The 22320-nt window shown below is 31.8% G+C and overlaps 1 protein-coding gene across 6 annotated transcripts in view; it reads left to right on the forward strand.

Moving 5' to 3' along the window:
* LOC141453006 (putative inorganic phosphate cotransporter) overlaps positions 1-22320 on the forward strand; it is a 34595-nt gene that overhangs the window by 6635 nt on the left and 5640 nt on the right. For 4 of the 6 annotated variants that reach the window (XM_074125678.1, XM_074125675.1, XM_074125673.1 and 1 more), the window contains exons 2-4: positions 21378-21523; positions 21604-21834; positions 22197-22284. In XM_074125678.1, the coding sequence (XP_073981779.1) occupies positions 21378-21523; positions 21604-21834; positions 22197-22284 (465 nt within the window). Of the gene's footprint in view, positions 1-2406; positions 2567-12321; positions 12474-21377; positions 21524-21603; positions 21835-22196; positions 22285-22320 lie in introns of those variants that run through there. The other 2 variants (XM_074125676.1, XM_074125674.1) reach the window with 2 other exon arrangements.

Genomic DNA, 22320 nt, shown 5'->3' on the forward strand with positions numbered 1-22320 from the left:
TTTTTCCAAGTAAAATGAGTGCACTCTGGAACTTGTTTTGAAGAGATATAATTGTGGTTAGGATTAAGACAAACTCTCAGACCTGTCTCAAGAGGCTGTTGTTTTCTTTGACCATTTTTCTCCATGTTTTCTTTAATTTTGTTCATATTGACCAATATGGGACTATTTCTACTCTATCTCTATTTCTTCTACTAAGTCTTTAACGTTGTGGACAGTTTTTACTGGTGTTTGCTATTGTTTTATGTGTTATGGATCCCCAGCAAAGTTTAAGGTGGCATCTATGAGAATTTGACGTTTGTAGGGTTGTAACATTAATTGAGGAAGGCCTAGGAGTGCGGGAAGTAGGCCGGCGATTCTGTAATCCAGTGATTACGGGGGAGATACCAGGAGACAGGAGAACTCACGTGACGACCAGAGTAGGGCCGGCCAAGATCCACTTCATTAAATGAGGACCACCGATTCATGTGGCTACAAGTCCTCAAAAATCGCCAAACCATCTCACCTGCTATCCAAAGTGACCTCAGGCGTGCCACAAGAACCGTGATTTCTGCTCAAACCGTTCGTAATCGGTGGTCTGCGTTCCAGGTACCCGATAAAAGTGGCACAGTTGAGCAGAAGGCAGAAATCTGTTTGCCAGGGACCATCGCAAATGGCGCATCGGGCAATGGAGGAAAGTTTTTTCTTCTCTGTTGAGTCCAAATTTACTCTGTACAGAAATGATGGGCGAATGAGAGTATGGAGACGAGGAAACGAACGTTTTCTCCCTTGTGCACTACAACCAACGTCACCATTTGGCGGCGGATCAAATTTGGTTTGGGCAGGAATTTCTTTCACTGACAAAAGTGACTTGATTGTGTTCACGAATGGGCGTTTGAAATCTCAGCCGTACATCAATGAAGTGTTACGAATCTAGGTCCGCGGAAGAGCACTTAGTGGTGGAGATCAATTAATTTTCATGCATGATGTAGTCTGCCCTCATACTGCAAATATGGTACGTGAGTTCATAAATGCCAATAACATTCAGACTCTCGGCTGGCCAGCTTGTAGCTCAGATTTAAATCCGATTGAACACTTATGGGACCACAGCTGGGGCAAAACATTCGCAATCGTCCTGACCCGGGTTAGGACATTACCAGAGCTAAGAGAAGAATGGGAAAGAATTCCACTAAAAATCATCAGGCGCCTAATAAGGAGCATGTCAAGATGTGTGCATGCTGTTATTCAAGCTCACGGTGGCAATACGAGGTACTAAGCACGCAATCAAAAAGAATTTAAAATTTTTCTGTATTACTTTTTTTAAATTTTTGCACAATTTTTGTCTTGTGTAAAAATTTATCTCATAAATTGGCATAACTTCTTTTCCCCATCACTATTAACACTCCTCTTTGCACTAATAACAAAGTGTTGTCTGCGTTATTCTTCTAAAAAGGTTATACTGTGGGCTTCTTCCAGTGGCCCTTTAATTTTTTAACTGCGTGTGGTTGCAGACAAGTAAAGGCGCCTGTAAAAGGTGTCAAGTTGTTTTGAAGTGCACTGCCCTGTACGCGCCTTGTTCAGTGTCCTGCCATGATCACGTGACCTCTTTATAGTACGACATTATCACAGAGAGCCATAAATAGGTTTCCGTGCATTTCTAACCACCTGCAAGAATCTCATCCAAAGACATAAAAATATAACATTTTATTGGTTGGTTGAATCAAACAAGATATAGCTTACAACGCTAAAAATTTGAATTGTTTGGTAACATTTTCTCTGAACATTAAATTAAGACACAAAAAGAAATTATTCGACAAAATTTACGAACAAAAATGAGATCTGGCGCAATCTGTGTAATGGCCAATTGTTTCCTTAATTCTCGGCGGTATAAAGTTTGATAAAAGAATGAACAAAAACAACAAAAAAAAGTGGGAGAATCAAACATTAATGGGTCCATTTATATTCCGAATGGAATAATGAAGAAGCATGTTAAGCACTGCCTTTCTTTTATTTTGCTTTTACATCAGTTACGCTTCCATTCATGAAAATAAGTTTTCTGTTTTACAGCTGGGAATAATTTAATATTTATATAGAGAAAAAAAAGGTTGCGAATTGGTTACCCAAGTTTTTCCAATAAAAAAGAAAAACAAATAAAACATATAAAAATGCCTGAAGTTTCCTTATCTCATTGGTAGCTCGTAAAGAATCACCTTACCAATAATATCATTTATTACCACAATATTCATGATAAATAAGCCAACCATCATAAAATATATTCAATTAATAACGGCTTCTAGTAAAGTTCTTTATTTTTTTTTTTAATATAAATCTCAGATTTTTATGAGATTGTAAAATGTAATTTATTATCTTAGCCTTATTAATCCGTCATAAAGCGATAAAACGTTTGGTGACCATAAAATGTCTTAATTATATAAATGATGATGTTCATTCGTGTTCGTCTAGCCTGACAGATTAATTCTTATTCTTTAGTTTCATTTCATTCGTGATTTTTTTTGTAAATTTAATTGGACAGAACTTCGCTTTTATTTAGTAATGGTAAATCTGCAATTTATATTGACGCGGGTCTTCGGTAAGTAGTTTAATTTTGCTTAAAAAATATTAAAAACTAATTTAATTTAACTTTAAACTTCTCAGCTTTAAGTTTAAAGTTTGAATTGTAACTTCAATTAACTAAGACTTACTTTTGACGAGTCTTTCTTAGCTATTGAAATTACATAAATGAAATGTCATTATTTAATAATAATAATAAAATTGAAGACAAAAATAAATGGCCAATTCGAATTCTGCGCAGATAGAAAAACAAAAAAGTGATCCTAAAAAAAAAAATAACTAGTCAAAATTAAGATTACTCTGTCTCTAAAAGTAGGACTTTGCTTAAATAATTCCTAAGAGTTTGAATCCGAGGTTGGGGACATCTGAGACTCATTTTGTTGCAAATAAGGTGTATGTAAATCACATTTAATGGCACAAACCTAATTTTTGCTTCTTTCGTTAGGCCAAAACTGAATTCATTGTAAAATCGGTTATAATTCACCGTTGATTTTATCCATCAGATGATGAATCTAGTTTAGTAGTACTACACTTGTTGATTCACTAATCAGCCCTTTGATGACGGACGAAAGCCGGTCAGGGTTGTTTACGTGTTTAAACAGATGAAATCAACACTATCCAGCACTACGAGCCTCAACAAATTTTCAACAGTTTCTAATTTATCTCAGATTTAGGCAACATTTTGGCACTTGTATCGCGTTTTTTCGACGTTATCACTATGTTTAAATAATCTCTGTCCGCTTGAAGAATTCTACTCTGAACTATCATTGAATTCCAGCGGTCTCTCAACGAAAATGTAAAAGATCTGCAATATAAAATATCAAGCATTCTATTAGCTGACTATCTTAAATCCTTCCTTTTTTATAGGATCATTTATGGAGTAGTTAAGAAACCATTCTAAAGTAATGAAACTTGTTATCAGGTGTAACGAAGTCCGTAGTTTTCTTTTCATTTAGAAAAATCAAATTTTACTTAGAATAAAAACTTGAGAAAATAAAATTAAATTCTTGTTGAAAAACTTGAATTTTTGTTCATCTATTTAAAGATTAGACGAATTTATTTGTATATACACCTATATATCTGTACCTCGGAGGGAAAAGGCACCATGTCACAAAAAGTAAAGTTTACAGGGGAGCCAAATAAAGATATTTTTCCAAATTCATTTTTTGTTCCACTTTTCCGGTTATACTCTTTCCTGTACTTCTCACCATTATTATTATAGTTGGTATGGCCACTTAACCTCCCATATTTTAAAATATTTTATTTTGATCTCCATTGTGAAAAAATTTATGCCCATGTAGTGCCTTTTACCCTTAAGTAATGAAGTATCATAGCGCTTTTTAAAAATACATAAATCGCTTAATAGTAAACATAGGACATAGTGCTTTACACCTGTAAAAAAAAAACAAAAAATTTGTAAAATGATGTCAAAATCTGAAAATCGAAAAAAATGGACATGGTGCCTTTTCCTTCCGAGGTACAGATGTATATATTTTTTTTTTTTATAATTAAAATTAAAACTTTAGTCTTAAGTTTAAGAATGCAGCAATTGATAACAAAATATAATCTATGAAAGTAAAAATTGGTTTATACATAGAAAACCTTCTTGCGATAGGATGTTAATTTAAAAACAAACAAAAATAATTCAAAATAAAGCATTTTTTTTTACAAAAATAAGTTCTTAATAGAACTGTGATGAATTTTGTTTATTATTTCATCGATAAAGCCGATTTTTTAAAAAGGAAGTTTGTAATAAAACCATGTTATCAATAGTCAGGCGTTCCAGAACAGCGTGTTAATTAAAAAAAAGTTTATTGAAGTGGGTGATTTTAACCGTTCCAGTTATGATAAATTGGTTCAGCAGTTATAAATTCAACTCTTTATTTAAAATAAATCTCTTTTTTTTGAATATATATTTAATGATGTCTAAACTTCATATTTGTTTGTTCGTATGATTCAAGAGTTCCATTTATAAAAGTATTTTCAATAGATTTTTTTTTTTTTTTCAAAATAATGATCATCCATAAAATATGAAAGCGAAATGGAAAAAGTTATTTTATACACGCGCAATTCATTTGCATCTCAATAAGTTTTGTTCTCAATCATAACAGGGAACAAAAAGGTTGGAAATTAATTAAAAACTTTCTCTTGCTATTTAAAATAATTAGAAATGTATTCGCTCTTCTTAACATGTGAGATATATTTACAGAACTCACAGCCAGATCTAAATCTGAAAGGAAGGATAGTAATACTCCGGGCTCATTAATGACGTGTTCCCTTTATTCCCATAATGGTTAATGGGCACGAGCAATAGTGTAGTTCGATCATATCTGATGTTTCTAGCAGAAGAAAACTGCGATCTTGTTTGCAGGATTTCTACAAAGGGAATAATGTGTCCCTGGGGAGAATGACAAAGATTTTTAATTGAAATAGTTGAAGACTGTTGACTATTAGAAGTGTGGCAGTGAAATTATTAAAAAAGGGGAGTATATTTTCGAATAGTCTGGCTTCGCTCAAGATATTTGTACCAAACCTTGTTGGCAATCCCTAATTGGGTAGGTGTTGACAGAGAGACTAATTTGCCTTGGTCAGTTTGATGTACTTCTGGGTATCTGTCATGCTGTAGGGTGAAAGAGTATAAGAAAACAGCCCTTACTGGTGGTGATCCTCTGAACTTAGAATCTACATTGAAAACATTAATCTCAGGTCTCGCTTAGTACTGGCACCTTGTCATAATTAACATATCCTAAACTTAGTCATGACTTGGCCGAATGAGATTTCAATTTTGTGACCAGTTTCAAAAGCTGTTTGCTCAAAAAAACTTTATTTCTTTGATCCAAAAGATCTCAAATATGCATTAGCGGAGGCACGTACATGGCCGAGATAGCTGAGAAAGAAAGATATGATCAATTTAGTATAACTTCGTTAAAGATTCAAGAAAAGTAGTCTATTAGCTGTAATCTTTTTAAGTTATTTGAACTGTTATGATAATTTGTACCAAATTAAAAGTACATATTGGTTTTGTGCTACTTCGAGATTGAAAAGAAAAATAAGTTATTTATTGAGGGGAAAAACTTTTTCAAATAGAATTAGATGGAAAAGTTTGTTTTTGCATTGCGACTATAATTTACCGCACAATCTCTTTAGGACTGCCTTATTATTATTTAAGTATATTTATTTATCTTTTTGTTATGGAAATATAATTTTATTTTCCACCATCTGGATATATAAATATATATTTAGAGAGGGAAAGAGATTTGTAAAGTTCCAATCTAATAAAGGCTGTTTCTTCACTTCTTCTTCTACAAATTTAATAACAGTATGTAACATGTAAACATCTCTGTCAAACGAGAAAGAGAAAATTGATTTTAAGATTATTTCTAGATGCTGGGACACACGCAACTCTCAAAAGTAATTAATCATTATTCTGAAACTCTATTTAAGCCAAGTAATATTTAGTAAGCATTTAAAATTAGACGTCAGAGCATTACGTACGCTTGTACCCAAACAAATAAATCTAAATTACGCAGATAGATCGAATTTTGTTTTAAACTTTGCACATACTAATTGATATATGTGGATCTGTAACTTTTTATTTGATGTATTTTTACTGAAAAATTATTCAATTTTCTAAAATGCAGGCCCTAACTCAAAGTGGATTAAATGAGAGTGGCTAAAATTGAATTTGAAAAAATTTCTCTCCGGAAGCACTATTTCACTCAATTGATTGTTTACATTCTCCAAAATTGCTCCTTGACTTTTCTTCCTGTATTCATTACATACTTATAAAATAGATTTACAACTTTTACTAATCTATTTTTATAATAAAAAGGTTTTAGAGTAGTTATCAGAGAGAGGTTGCGTAGGTTTCGTCTAATGCACAATAACAAACGTGCACAAACAATACTGTTTGTTGGTAAGAATTAAATATGATGTCAAATGTCCAGAGTTTAAAGAAATTTTTGGGTGAAAACTTAAGAATAATGATGAGAGAAAATGTTGAAGGCTACCAGACCTCTTTCTACAACTACTTAACAAGTTGGATTATTACGTTTCATGTTTGAAACAACACATTGATTGGAAATTTTAGTTGAACATGCATCAACCAGTTTCACCGAAATTTCTTTATTCCCGGAAAAGAAACAAAATTACGGTCCTTGTATTATTAATGTTTCTTATCTAAGAAATACTATAAAGATATTTTGAAATCCTTGCAATCCATCTTTATAAAAAATATACTTGGAACTTGTACTCATGTGAAAACCCCATTAAATCTGATTCGAATACAATACTTTCCATTGATTGGAACAAGTTAAAACAAACATAATAAAAATAACGACAAAGAGAATGAATAAATCTTCACCTTTCTGGACCATTATTGCAAATTAATTTAAATTTAACGTAAACGTTTTCTCCAATCAATTCAGATTTAGTTTCTTGAATGCCAAGAATTCCTTTTGTAATGTAGGTAATTTATTTTTATTTAAGTAATTAAAGTTATTATTCTAATGTATGAACTATTCTTTTATTCTTTTATTCTCATTTTTAAGCAATGTACCATTTTTTCTTATTTTAAGTAATTCCGTATGCCCAGTTTGTAACTTATAATATAACTTTAACTAACCTTGAAATCTGAGAAAGTGAATATAATTGAAATATAAATTAGCATTTAAGTAAATTCTAGACTTGACTAGTTTTAGGTTTAGTAATAATTAAAAATGCTTTACTGCACTTTAATAAAAAAAAAAAGGGGGGTGTTTGAAGAAGTCATTAGAAAAATAGCGGCGTTGAGAGACAAGATAAAGCTTTACCTTTACATTATAAATTTCTAATAAGCGTATGTTCTTAAGCAAATTGTCAAGAAAGGTTCTGGCATAATAATAAACTTCTTGGCTCTAACCTTTTTTTATCCACAAATAGCAAAAATTTTTTTTTTGGTCCCTGTAGGTGCTTTTCTTGATTCACACTCAAGAAAATGTTTCCTGGTAATGCATCATTTATATCCTTTGAGTCCTTAGAGTATCTACGGCTCACAAGTGAGAGAAGATCAGTGTCGTCACTGTTTCGAGGGTTCATTTTGCGAAACATTGTTGGGCAACCATGATCAAAAGTAGTAGATGAGAGGGAGTTCAACTTCTTTACTCTTTCATCATAAGCGCAAGTAGTGACGTGGATTATGACTCTGTAATAATATTAATCCAAGTTTATAATTAGATTGCACTTTAGAAATTAGTCTCTTTGAAAATAATTATTTATTCATTTTATAAAATTATTGGGTAATTAAATTATTTATGAAAGCATTCAGGTATTTCGAGAAAATTATAAAGTTTGACGCCACTTTTATTAATACTTGTGCCAAGCCGGTAATACTTTTAAAAACTTTAATTAGTATTATAACGACAACTACAATGAGAAATGTAACAAGACGCTTTCCGTATTAAAATTTCAATTTGTTTTAAAATTAATAAAAACTATAAATATATTTTAATTTATGCATTTGAAGTTTTATTGAATTAGTGTTTAAATGAAAATTTCCATTAAGCCATTGGACGGAAATAAATTGGGCCGTCATTAAACATTACGCTAATGTTAAATAGTTTGTCCTAATTACCATAAAGATTGTTTGTTTTCACAAAATTTAATCTGAAGTGTTGGGAATGTTACTTTATATTGTTTTAGGGCGGTTGTGAGAAGGCTATCGATTAATCTAGCTGGGAATTTGTACACTACGATGGTACAAGGGTTATGTCACACAGGTGATGTGATGGTATTGGCAAGTACAACTAAGAAGACCTTCTTACAAACGGAGGTAGCGACAAATAGTTTGGATTGGAAGTTAACTGCTAGAAAACCAATTATATGATTGCTTCTAGGAAGAAGATATTTCGTAATATACCTCTGAAGGAGTAAAAGATTTCAAATATTTGGGTGCAGTTTAACCTTAAAGAGCACAGTGACAGATGATTTTTGTGGACGAATGGCTGCTCGGAATAAGTACTTGTTGGCTCTTCAAACTTTAATCATAAGTAGAAATGTGTCGATAGCAGCTTAACAGTATTGAAGCTCTTTATCACCTATGACTCGTGGCTTTTGACAAAAGTAAATGAACAGAGTTTTCGGTAGTGGGCCAGCAAAAATCATAAGGACAGAGAAAGGCTACAGGATCAGGACGAACCAGAAAGTGGCTGAACTTTTTAGCGATATTGTGTTGCATAAGCTGATATACCTACACCGGACGGAGGATATGGGGCCCAAATAAGGCACCGAGGAAGATCATGGCTAAGATGGTTGAGGGACGTGATGGTGACATAAAGGCAATCGGAAAGAATGGTTGGAGAGCGGCAGCAATTGTGAGGAATGAAAAGCTATAATGACAGAGGCTTAAGTCCTTTTTGGGTTGTGATAGTTGAAGAATAAGTAATTATATTTTGTGTGAAGAAGGCGCCAGGATAGACGAGCGGTTAGAGAGGAGGCCCATAAAACTAAGAAGCATTGTTGTACTCCAGTAATCCATTCGATTTTAGAACAAGGTCTTGGATTTTTTTGCGCCTCTGCAAACTAGGGCATAACTTTACTTAAGAGTGAGAGCTAGAGTTTATGGGTTCTCTGATCCAAATAATCAATACTTCTGAGCCTAATATCAATCATTCAATTATGTTTAATATGGATCTGAAAGAGGTATTTTTAAAAAAACTCTGATGTTTATAAGAAAAATAGGACCTGTATCCCACTTGCCTTTCTCGCCTAACATCGCCGCTTTATAAACCTTTTCTGAGATTAAATTTGCATCAGAATATCACTTAAACTAATAAGTGAATTTACTTTTTTCCATAATTTTTTTTAAACGAAAGCTATACTAACTATACTAAACGAAAACCTGGTTTAAAAAGTGGTGTGAGATTCCTAAATATAATTTATTTAATTAATATAATAAATCGTCGCCACCTAGAGCGGGTTGTCGTTAATCCATTATACGATACTTGGATACTCGTATACACTATTGTCTCTTCCTTAAACCATTATTTGTTAATAAAAGAACGCGTGAAGCACGATGGAGAACTAGTGTTCTGTTCTAGGTTTGCCACACCCAAATAGTTACATTCATTTATTATTTCTGGAAGCCCTTTGTATGTAATTGAGCATCAGAGATTATAGGTATTGTTAGAGTAAGAATTGTTCGTGTTATTAGGCAGAGTTGAAGGATTGATTAAGCCAAGGAAACAAAAAGCTAATGGCACCAATGCTGCTAATGATTAAGCAAATAATAATAATAATAATATTAATAATAATAAAATAAAAACATTTATCCAAAGAAAAGAAGAGATTTGTTAGCCTACAAACTACGAGTACTAATTTATTATTATAAGGAAGAAGATAGGGCAAAAGTTGCAGTTACAGATGTAAATAAAATACTTCTCGTTCATTGAAGCAAATAAAATCCGCCTCAATTATATTTTAAAACAAAAAGCCTTCAAGTTCATTATTTTTTTTTTTATTGTAGTAACTTTGTAGTCAATTTTTTAAGTTGTTATATTGTTAAAAATTGTTTAAATTGTTGAACTTGGAACAATTTCTCTTATTATTAGGAAGTAGAGAGGAAATGATCAAGATTTAACATAAGATCAACAAACTTTATAAATAATTAGTTATTTAAGGTGAATATTGATTCCATCTATCAATATTCCATCAATATTCTAGTTCAAGAACGTTTTGCCAAGTATCTCTTTATGCAATAACAAGTAATCGTTATGAAATATGATTTCAGTGTGTATTGTTTGCTCTGCTATAACTGCGGACAGTTTTATTTGAAACAATTTAAACCAATTAACAAATCGTTTTATATCTACATAACCTATTTATATTTTTTATAATTCTAAAACGTGCAGAATTATAATGTTTATTCGCTGTAGCAATGAATTGCAAACTAAGTGTTACGAATAATGTAATATTTTATGCGAACATCAAGAGATGGAAGGAACTCTATGAGAGAGAGTATTTCCAGCCCGGGCCGTGGCGATGAAATGCAGATTTACTTAATAACACAGTGTGTAATGTTTGTTGGAATTTCAAATTTACATAGACTCTGGTTGCCACAACTTTGCTCTACTGTACTAATTATGGTTCACTAAGCAATATTACTAGAAAACCACAAGGAAAAACGTATTTAAACTTATAAAAACGGCCCAAAATATAGATACTTTAGAATAAATTATAGAATAATATCATCGAATAATAATATAATACGTTGTAAATATTAAGAATATGCAAATGATTGGCAGAAGGCAAAACCTTTGAGTTCGTGAAGTATAAGCATCTAAAGCTGCTACAAAAGATTAGATTCTTTTTAGACTGCTAAATATTTCTGTTCTTGATTACATAAGTAGATATTTAAGTAGATTCTAATTCATTTCTTAAACTTTATGGAGTGATGAAGGGGTTTTGAAACGTATCCGATAACAAAGGAAAAAAACATAATTTAATTAAAAAGTTAGCTATGTATTTACAGAAGCAAGTTAAGCAAATATATTTTTTAAGTCGTGTTTTAAAATAGCATAAAATTATATTTTAGAGAAGGTGTAGCATTCAGATATTTTAAATGCGTTACCCAGGTCTTGCAATAAAATTAAGTAGTTACACGGTGTTAGAGTGACTGACCGCCACAACTGTTGACTGACCGCGCACCACATGACCACTAAATAATCTACTTTGTATGCTAGCTAGTAGGTCTACATTCATACTATTCTACATTCATCTCACCAAAAACATTTCTGCTTAAAACAGTCTATAAAAATTGTCGATTTTTGTCTTGTTATGAAACCTTTTACAGCTCTCTGTTCGATAATAAGCAGTGTTAATTTTGAGAGAACGTTGATAGGAGGACGGCAGGGAATTGCTCTAAGTGGTAATGACCTCCAGATGATGGTGAGCATCGGTTCTACGAGTTCTTTTTAGGCTCTCATCCTGCTTATTTCCTGATTCGTCTTTCAATTCTTCCCTCCACAGAAAAAGAAATACTACCTAATTTGCTTCAAGACTATTTACCTTTGTCTGTACCGAAAAAACGCCTACACACACAAACACTGGAAAATAAGGAACGTCTAAATTAGCAGACCAGAAAGACCATCAACTTCATGGTCGGAAAATGGAGTCAACAGAAGGGTTAATTTAAAATTATTGGCGTTCTACTACATTTAAAATCAAAATATATTGTCCAACACAGTGGATCTAATTTTCAACAAATAATAAAGGTTGAGTTGAAGTAGAAACAGTAGGAAAAAATTGGTTTAGCATACCACTGATATCTTGGAGTTTCTTAAACCTTGGAAGACCATCCGGATTATTCCTTCCTATCACAAAAGGGATGACATAGAATAGTAATCATTCCTTTCTCTTTCTAAGGTGCGCGCTGACATTACCAAGTACTGGGACACAATAGAATTAAGTGAATTATTAAAATCCAATAGCTGAGTATACTGAAAAATATATAAAAGAAACCTGCATTAAATTAAAGCATCTTAACCTATATTTCAACATAAACAATGCGCTTACATAACGAGTATTTATTAAACCCTTCATTGATTCACTTTAAATTTGTTATTGTTTAACAAATTCAAAAATTTAAATAAATAAAAAAAAAAGCAAACAAACCCAAGATTTCAATAACTGTCAATAGCTGATAGCAGGTTGATTAATAATCTCTCTGCCAGAGGGAGTACTACAGTATGTTGCTCATTAGTTACTATCACTGATCATTGAAGGCCTAAGGGTCCTCTTATTACCTGATCAGTACATTTAATCTTTGGCAGTGTTAGAAGTAACTTTTATCTTTTGCATTTATGTTTTAATCATGTTATCAATGGCCATGAACAATTTGGATACTGAATTAGAAACTGAATTACATCAATTACGTCATCGTGAGATCGTAGGTAATTATAAATAAATGCAAAAATACTTTTTTTTTCTATCGCTGATCAATCATCTATCTTTGAATCTAGGTATTTCTTTTCCTTTTTTCAATTATTTAACATTTTAGACAGTTAATTTATTATCATTAATTATTTAAACAAAACATTCGATTTACTTAATCCACGTGGGTCGATTCTTGCGCCCTTGAGACACTGATGGCAGATAATCTAATATTTCTTTTAAATAAAAACAACAACACTACTGGGAAAGGTGAAGAATTGAAGTATTCTATACTTTAAACCAATGACAGGTCGCATTTTCAACTGATTCAATTTTTATTTTCCAACAGAATCTTGTTGTCCAACCACGTGGCCTATGTGAAATGAATGCAAAGAATTCGATCATTTAGAATAAATAATTGTAAATCGGTTCACAGATATTTCAGCATTCTTATCTAGTCTTATAATTAAGTTTTTTAAACACTAGCTAACGAATTCACTACTTACAATTTTATATAACTGCATCTTGAGGAGTTGATTTTTTTTTTAATTGTGTCCGTTACATGACGCTTTTTTTTTTATAATTCTTAAAGTTTTGTTTCTTTCCGGCCCCTTAGTGTTGCAAGATAGAAAATCAATCAAATTTTCAAGTAGAATAATAAAACAACACTGTAAAAGAAAAAGAAAAAGTTAAACCAATGAAATTAGGAAAAATTAAACATACTACGTCTGGACATCTAGAAAAAGTCCTATTTAACGCTAAAATTTAAACAAATAAAATATAAACTAAAAAAAAATCATCTTTATCTTTAAGTTTGTTCCAACTTTTAGGCATCCCTGAAGATGTACGAGTAAAGATAACAATAATTTTGGTACAATTTTTTGGTAGAGTCCGAAAAAATGAAAAAATGCATTGGTTTCTTTTAAGCTAATTTTTAAAGATTCTTTATTCACATTGCTTTCTCTCCTGAAAATCTTAAACATAAAAATTTTCTTTACTGTATTCTATTACAGGAAAGATTTCAATAGCAACTTTATTTTTTTATGCTATTTTTATTTATTTATTTATTTATTATATTAATCAGTTGTCCATGCGCACCATATCATCGAACTCAAATTCGTTCCCCTTATATCGAGATTAACTCGCCTCCTTTGTTCATATTAATTTAGTTCTTACACTAACCGATTACCAAACCAGTCGACAAGGGTGTATGCAACAAATTGTTGTCGACATACAATGGATCCTTCACAGTTATGTAAGTGTTAAATTGGAAGAGTGAAAGGTTTTGTTATTATGTGATTAGATTCGAAGTTTCTTTTTGCAAAATACTGAAACATTTGTTAATTTTAAAAATAAAAATATTTGTATGACTACATTAACATTTACAATTTCCATTGCGGTCAGTGGAGAAACCATCCATTGTAGGTTTTGGCGTCGATGAGGCGTTCAGTGGCCAAGATTGTCCCTAGACCACTTCATGTAGGTATCGTTTAAATCTCTCAATGAACCTTCAGATTGACTGAATTCAATAAATTATAAATTGTTACTGCTTCTAAAGACATTTTCTGTGTTTAAAGAAATCTAAGATCTTCTGATTCAATTGATCCAAATCCTGTCCATATAACAGCATTTAGGGTGTTATAGTAAATAATCCTTATTCTGATACCACATCAGACCAATCCTGAAAAGCTATTGTCCTCAATAGTAATTCACTCTCTATTCCTTTCGCACAGCTCCAAAATTTCAAAAGGCCCCCGCTAGGATTATAATTCAAATATACTAGTTATCCTCTTAGCTTCATTAGATTTTAAGGAAACGCGGTCTGTTTTTATTAGTACATGTAGTGATCACCACTCCAATCTATCAGCATTTATTTTAAAGAGTTCTAGTAAGCCCTTTACAAATGGAAGAAAGGGTTTTAGTTATGAACCTTTTATAATTTGTTTGAGTTCTCCTTCATCTATTGCATGGATCTTCTCTTCATTAAAATAATATTTACATAACTAACTAGCTAAGTTTTATGATTATATATTTAATTTTCTTTTAGTAACCATTTTTTGGTTCGCTTTTCACGAACATTAAATGTGTTAAACCATCTCAATTAGAAGACGAACTACTCAAGTACTTTGTGATCTGGGTATCCTTGCAAGAATTGGATCTTTCAATGTGCTCTAAAACTAATGTTTAAACTTAAAACGCTCACAAAATTTCTAATGAGTTAGACCAGTGATGGGCAAAGTACGGCCCGCGGGCCAACTCCGGCCCGCGAAAGTATTTAATCCGGCCCGCCGAGGGTCCATCGACATGGATAGTATATGGCCCGCTATAATTACGTTTTGACGGTCGAGAAGTATAAAGTAGATTCTACTTAGTAGAATAATAGATGCATAACCTATAGGTGAAGCTAAACTAGCCGCGTAGTTACACAAGTGTGTAATGCTGTAATGTTTTTATAATATTATGATTAAAAGCTTTAACACAAAATGCATTTTTTCTATAATTCTGGCCCTCCTCTAGAATTTCTTAAACTTTGTGGCCCCCCATTAAAAAAGTTTGCCCACCACTGAGTTAGACGATGTGTAGTAACTCTTTCATATGATCTGAGTAAACTATATCTTTATAATAATAATAATACACAATAAGTGTATAATAATACACAATAATTCAGCTTGCTCATTCGCATTTACATGAGACATATGTACCGCTTATTCATCTAAATACCTTCTCCGTAACTACCTTTGTAAGCCGTGAAGCACCAACTTAGATGTTACTTAGCAAAGAGAGTGTTATACATTTAAATTCAATACTCACTGAAAGACACGCTTTGAATACTTAAATGTTATAAGTAATATGATCGCCTATAAAGTTATATGAGCAAATTTGAATGGAGAAATTGGTGTAAGCTAAATTTTTCCTAATGCTGAACAAACTTTTTTGAAAAAGCGTTGATACTTTAGTTCATTGCTTTTCTTTGTATCAAGTTTTTAATGGTTCGTAAAGGCGTCAAAGAAAAGTAAAGATTTAAACAAAAACCTGTTGAAGAAATGCTTTATGATGATTATTATTTTTTAACTCTGGTTGAACACTTCTCTTTATCTCAAGATTCTGTTTTACAATTCTTTTTTTAGTTTATATAAATATTTATATTTATAATTTAAATATTACCAACAATATAAAGTTAGTAGTTTGTAAAACATAAAATTGAAATATTACAGCGAATCTATTTCACCGTAAAACTTTTATGTACAGACATGTAATGTAAAAAAGAAAAAATGCCAAAAATCCTAGGCTATTTTCCAGGACCATCCACTGAATTCCGGAAGTGAATCGCATTTAGACCAAAGCCTTATTGAGGCATCCTCTGTTAGCACCTAGCTGATAGATCAAATTTGAATTTTCTTTTTTTCCGTTTTTGATTTACCTTGGATAAATATACATGCGCGAGCGCATACACAAAATTTGTAAAAACCATTTTTTCCTACATACAGATATTTTTGACAAAAATTCTAAACCAAAAGTCTGCAGTTATACAATAGTTTTTCTTACTGATAAGGGAAAGGAAAACTTTGTAAAAAGTTTGTGACTATTAGTATTTAATGTCATCTTTTTTGAAAAAAAAAAAAACTTTATTTAGCAGGAAAATTATCCATTTTCATTTGATCATTTTTGTAAGTGGTTAATCGCTATTTCCGATTCAAGCGCCCTTCTATAAGAAGCCAACTTATCTATTGTTATTATTTTTTTAAGAAATATGTTTTAAGAATATCTTTGTATGCGGAAAAAGTTGAACAATGCCTATTTTTCCGGCCGGCTTTACGACCAAGTACCAAACTTGTGTTGTGGACAGTGGAGACTACCGAACTTCAAATTATTACTAAAAAGTTCTCATATTAAATATTTAAAAAAATCCAAGGTCTGGTCATCGAGAATCGACCCACTAAACCAACAATACATCTTAGCTTTGCGGGTCTTGCCTAACCACTCTCTTGGTGCTCGACTTTCATTACTGAGCTGAATAAATCCAAAAATTCTGCCTTCCAAAAAGAAATTGGTTCACCTTATCCTAAAAAAAAAAAAAAAATCCTAAAAATAGACTAATTGGTGCTTCTATTGATTGCACGCCCACCTTACACTTGTCTATTTGCTTGGAGATTTAAAAGGAGGTGCCGTGATCCATTAGAAATTTTCCTTTCCTAATAGAATCTACAGCTCTTGAGACTGGCAGTCCTCGAGAAGGCTCCGGACGCCATTGACAGTTATTTACTCACTTTAAATCAAAATGAAGAAAAAAAAAAAATGTTTACAAGTCTGCCATATTCACCCAGCTGGTTCCATAAGTTTAGACAATGCTCTTTGCTGCATACATGAATAACTAATAAAATTATTTAAACTGCAGCAGTGCAATAATGCCAAATATTTCATGTTTACAACCACAAGTGTCTCTTTTTATCTTTTTGATAATTTAAGCAATCACAAAATACCATGGCTATAATTAATCTATAAAATAACTCATACAATTATTTACTTGTAAACAATTTTTTTCAAATGTAAACTAAATCAACGGAAATTGAAAGTTTCGTAACAGATACCTCAAAATTTATTGAAATATTTAACTTAAATAACGTTAAAATTCACAAAATCAATAAAGTGCAATTTCGTAAAATAAATGTTTAACCTTTTTACAAGTTCAAACTTTGTTTAACAAATGTTAAATTCTCGATCATTTAACTATTTCCAATAATAAATTATTTGTTTACAATTTTAAATTTTCTAAGTAGGTATATTTTGTACTGTAAAGGTAGCTTTTGCCTGATAGTTTAGCTATTTTTAGGATTCAATCAAGTAGGCGGAATTTTCCTCTGCAAATGGCATCTGAAGGAGGGCGTTTAATATAGGAACAGATTTTGAAATTTAGTTGATTTAAGGCATCCTACTTCTTTAGTCTTTTTGTAAAAAATAAAACCAAACTCAGACGGATCATTGGTGTAACACTGTACAGGGGTCTATTTTACGGTCATCTAATCTGCCTAATTCTTTCATGTTTTCTGGAGGGCTTAATGTTCAAACTATCAAATTAGTATGGATGACGAAAGTTGTAAAAGTCATACTTCACTATAAACTTTTTTTTCAATAAATAAAAAGTAATTTAACGCTGGACTCGGACTAGAGTTACTGGAGTGAACTGGAGGCCACATGGTAGTCCGAATTCGTGGCTAAACCCAACCTCGTGAATAGCATTTTTTGTCCACTTAAACAATTCAATATGGCAAAAATAAAACAAAACAAACAAACAGCGAAAACTAACATCTGCCAAGCTGGAAGTTGGTGACGAACACATTAACGAAAGCTGTATGTACATTATCATCAGCTTTAGCCAAATCTTCTTTATCTTACAAACACTCAAACTTCTTTATCTTACTGCAATTTATGTTAGATTTACTTGAAAACTAGAAGTTATAATAAAAAGAAAGTTGTCTTCAATATTATAAATGATCACTGTTATTTTACGATACCGATGACGATTAGTTTCCATAAGAGATGTGCAGTTGTTAATTATTTTTAAACTGACAACTGCAGCTGACTCTAAGCTCTGTTTTATGTGACATCATACTTTCTTACTTAGGATCAAATACTTACATTTGAAACCTTTATTCTTTGTTTAAGAAAGTTCGTTTTAAGGAATGGTTTGTGTACGCTAAGGATAAGTTATCTTTTCAGAGTGGTTTTACAAACTATAATATTAAATGAGAATTAAAATTATTTAAATATTACAATTTGAAGAAAATTTATGAGTAAGCGCTTAAGAAGAAAACTATTTGAGAGATCGAACCAGATGTTTCTTAATTTAGATCGGATTTTTAGAATCTAGAACGGTTTTTTTAGAATTTAGAACGGAATTTTATACATTGTTAGCAAAAAATAAAAATAAAGATTACTGTCAAGTATTTCAAAAATTTAAAAATGAAAAGAAATTTCGTTGTCAAGATGTTGTTCTCACCAATACGGAAAAATACAGTAAGAATAATTGAACTTATGTATTTTATTATTAAATTTGATACCATGAGTAGTGCTGTAGTTTTAGTTTACATTTATTGTTTTTTCTAAATGCTATCGCACAATAAATTTAAATCATGTTACAGTTATACCTCCACAATACATCCAATTTAATTAGCTATAAATTTCGGTGTATATTGCAAACATTGTTCAAGTTTCAGGTGATTTTCAATAATATAATAAATCACGGGTAGATTTATTATTAATTAATTTGATTTACCTATAGTAAAATGTTACTGAAATCTCTGAAGTACTGAGTGGTTTGATTTGTGTTTACAATTAAATAGTTGTATCGCTCAGTACTTTCTAGGCAATTAGGTTGAGAACACGTTGGAAACAATAATTCAGGATAATCTGATAATGGGGGTGCCTTATCAGCAGACATTCTGAAAGTTCACCTCCCTTCATCCACTGATTAAGATTATAATTTCGCAACTAAGATCCCACCTTATATCAACTTCCTCCAACTCGTCTAATCTTTCCACTGTTCTCATGCATTTTCGAATAACCAACATTTATACAAGTAATGTTTGTACAATTTCAATGAGTGTATATGTTTACACTTTATAATTAGACGATCAGAGATTAATTTCCAATTTTACATTTCTACTGCAGAGTATACTATAATTACATTCACAGTTAGTATGTTTAGGAATATCAACACTTCTAATTACAAATTAACAATCAAATCAAAATGTTTGATTTTCATCTTTTAATTAACAGATACTAATATTTCGCTGGAGTAACTGGAGTCACGTGATCTCTGTGTTTGCCCAACCCCTTAAATTTATGTTTTATTCCAGCCAAAGCAAATGCAAATGGTTTCATAAAAATTTTCGCCGTTGCCCTAAAAACTGGATTTCAAATTGTATAAACGTTGGTTGTATGCATTTATCTACCAGTTTTACAGTACTCTTGTGCGTTAGGGCATCCATCGCGAATTTAGTATGTCTACTAAACGCTCTGTATTTCGCCTAGGCTAAAAAAATTAATTTTAATCTCAATTTTAATTTCTTTTGTATTTAAAGGAAACAATGGGTTCTCTTTATTTTTCAGTGAAAGTCGAAAAATATTTCAACTCTTTGGAAGTTTTATATTAATATGTACATTTTAGGTCACACAAAATAAGCAGCTTTGAATAATTGTATCAATAACGACGCTTACCCTAAACTCCTAGTTTCAATTTAAAAAAAAAAAGAAAAGATATTTGTTTAAAGAAATTAGTTAATAAATAATAAATCCTTATCTTATTTAATCAACCTTATCTAAAATTTAATTGATTTTTGTGTATTTAAGAAATTTGTTATTTTACTAGACGATGGAAATTCTTAGCTTTGTAAAGAGAATACTGTAATGCTTAAATAAGTTTAACAGCAATAATGAATGTTTTTTTAAAAAAAAGAATCCAATGTATTTGTTGGCCGATTTGTTATTGCGGATGAGACATGGATTAATTTGTGCATGCCAGAAAGGTAACCGCGATTAAAGTAATGGGGTGAAAGCCAATTGGCACACCCATACAAAAAAAAGAAGTCGATTACATCTGCTGGAAAGATCTTGACCAGAATATTCCGGGATGTAAAAGGAATTCTATTCACAGATTATCTTGCTAAAGTCTTCAAATTGAGCTAGATGAAAAAAGTATTTAAGAGAAAAATAAAATCTTCTTTTATCAAAGGTGCCCACAAAGATTCTTTGGTAAAAGAAGAACTGAGTTATTTGAACTTCGTATTGATGGAATATCCACCCTTTTCACCAGATTTGGCACCGTCTTACTTCCACCTGTTCTCAAATAAAAAATAAAAAAAAATTGTGGCTGGCAAATGTTTTAAGTCAAAAGAAGAGATAAAAGCATCTGCAGTTGAGTGTTTCAACTTAAATTCAACTAAAAGAGGTCTATGCATAGAAATAAATGCATTTTTTAACTTAAACTTTGTACTTCACTGCCAGGCCGAGAACGTCTTAACTTGCCCCTAAATGAAGCACCAATGCTGTAGATGACTGTTACAAAGTTAAGAGCTATTCTTTATTAACTTCCTTAATTTTAAAGTATTGTAAGATTGGTGAATGAACGCGATAGCTACTTTAGGAGCTGCATCGACCGCTTGGGTCGTAAGAGCCTCTTTCATTTTAATTTCTTCTACTACCGCCACCCGAGCTAGTATAAGGTTCGACATAGCTTTCAGAGCTTCCTCATACCATTATCTTAAAAAGCATGTATAGAGGCCTAGAGCCGCGAGGTTATCACAAATACTCTCCTATATCAGAAATGAGTACAAGGAAGGGAAGAATAGGGATAATGCCATCCCGTCATATCTTCCTTTATTATGTTTATAATCTGAATATTCCAAAGAAAAGACAAATAGTTTTTACTGTTTACATCATAACCGCTAATGCAAATGTCATGTCTGCTGAAACAGTTCTTAGGAAAAACGTTTAATAGCAGTAAATGTAAAAGGAAGTAATAAATATATGAAAAAAGTATTTCTTTATTTCAATCATAATTTGTAAATCTTGAAAGCTAATATGGAATATATATGGCTAATAAGGAACAATTCCTCAATACATACTTCCCATCATATTTTATGTGTGCTCTAATACAAAATCGGGATTGCCGATTGCTCCTTATAACTTCAAATTCATAAGCGCTTCTCTAACCAATCTGCTCTCACCCGCCTCCTAGACAATTGTAATTAACAGATACTTTTTCATCCCCAGAAATGTTTTTTCCCTTAGAGAGTCATAAAATCAATTTAATTTTAATGAATTAAATCCCAATTATCTTCTTCAAGATAAAGGAAGACACGTGCTCTCATCTCACAATAAGTTATTTGCTATTAATGACAGTTATTTTCAACTTGTTTCCACAGCTATCAGAAAATGGCACTGGTTTGGTGTACGTCATTTTCAAACTGCGATGCTGTTCCTATGCGTTACGGTAAATTATATAATGCGAATCAATTTGGGCGTTGCCATAGTTCTAATGACAGATAAAAATAACACTGATCACAGTTCTGTAAGTTTTAACTATTTTATTTATTCATATACAAGAAACAAAGAACCAAACTAGTAGCTAATAGTATTTAATTTCCACAGGTATTAGAGCTGACTATAACTCAACAGTCAACAGCTTACAGCGCTTTCTTTTGGGGATACATGTTTACAAATCTGATGTCAACGTTCTTTATAACGAAAATTAATAACAAATTACTGCTATTGTTAAGTGTGGCCACTTCAGCTTGTGCCACAGGCCTTTTACCACTATTTGTACGTTGGGGTGGTTTCCCACTATTGATCACTTTAAGGATATTGATTGGATTGTTGCAGGTAATTTTTTTAAATAAGATAAATAAATGTATCTTCCTTTTATTTGTCGAGTTTATGGAAAATGGATTTTCGAATGAGAAGGTGAACTGCGGCACAGATTGCTTTGGAAAAATGTAGAATCCAATCATCTTACAAATAGTAAAGAACTTTTGGTTATACCTAAAGATAAGTAGCTTGGTTTTTGAATTAATGTGGACTGAATTCAAGAACCTACCGCCATTAAATATAATCCGTAAATATCATTCGACAAGGTCTTAGTTTCTTAAATCAGTGAGAAAGTTCTTTTGTGTAAACAAGTAGAAATAATTAAAAAAATTGAGTATTTTCTTAGAAGTTAATCATATCTCGAATTATCTTTATAGGGAGTCCTTATGCCTGGAGTATTTGGCCAAATGTCCAGATGGGTTCCGCCGGCAGAGAGAGGCAGATGTGGTGCTCTTGTTCTTGGTGGTAAGCCCTCGGAATTTTTGTATAAAAACGGGAAAC

This window comes from Rhodnius prolixus, unplaced genomic scaffold (assembly GCF_049639745.1).
Source record: "Rhodnius prolixus isolate KJV_2025 unplaced genomic scaffold, Rpr scaffold_3, whole genome shotgun sequence".
NCBI lineage: Eukaryota > Metazoa > Arthropoda > Insecta > Hemiptera > Reduviidae > Rhodnius > Rhodnius prolixus.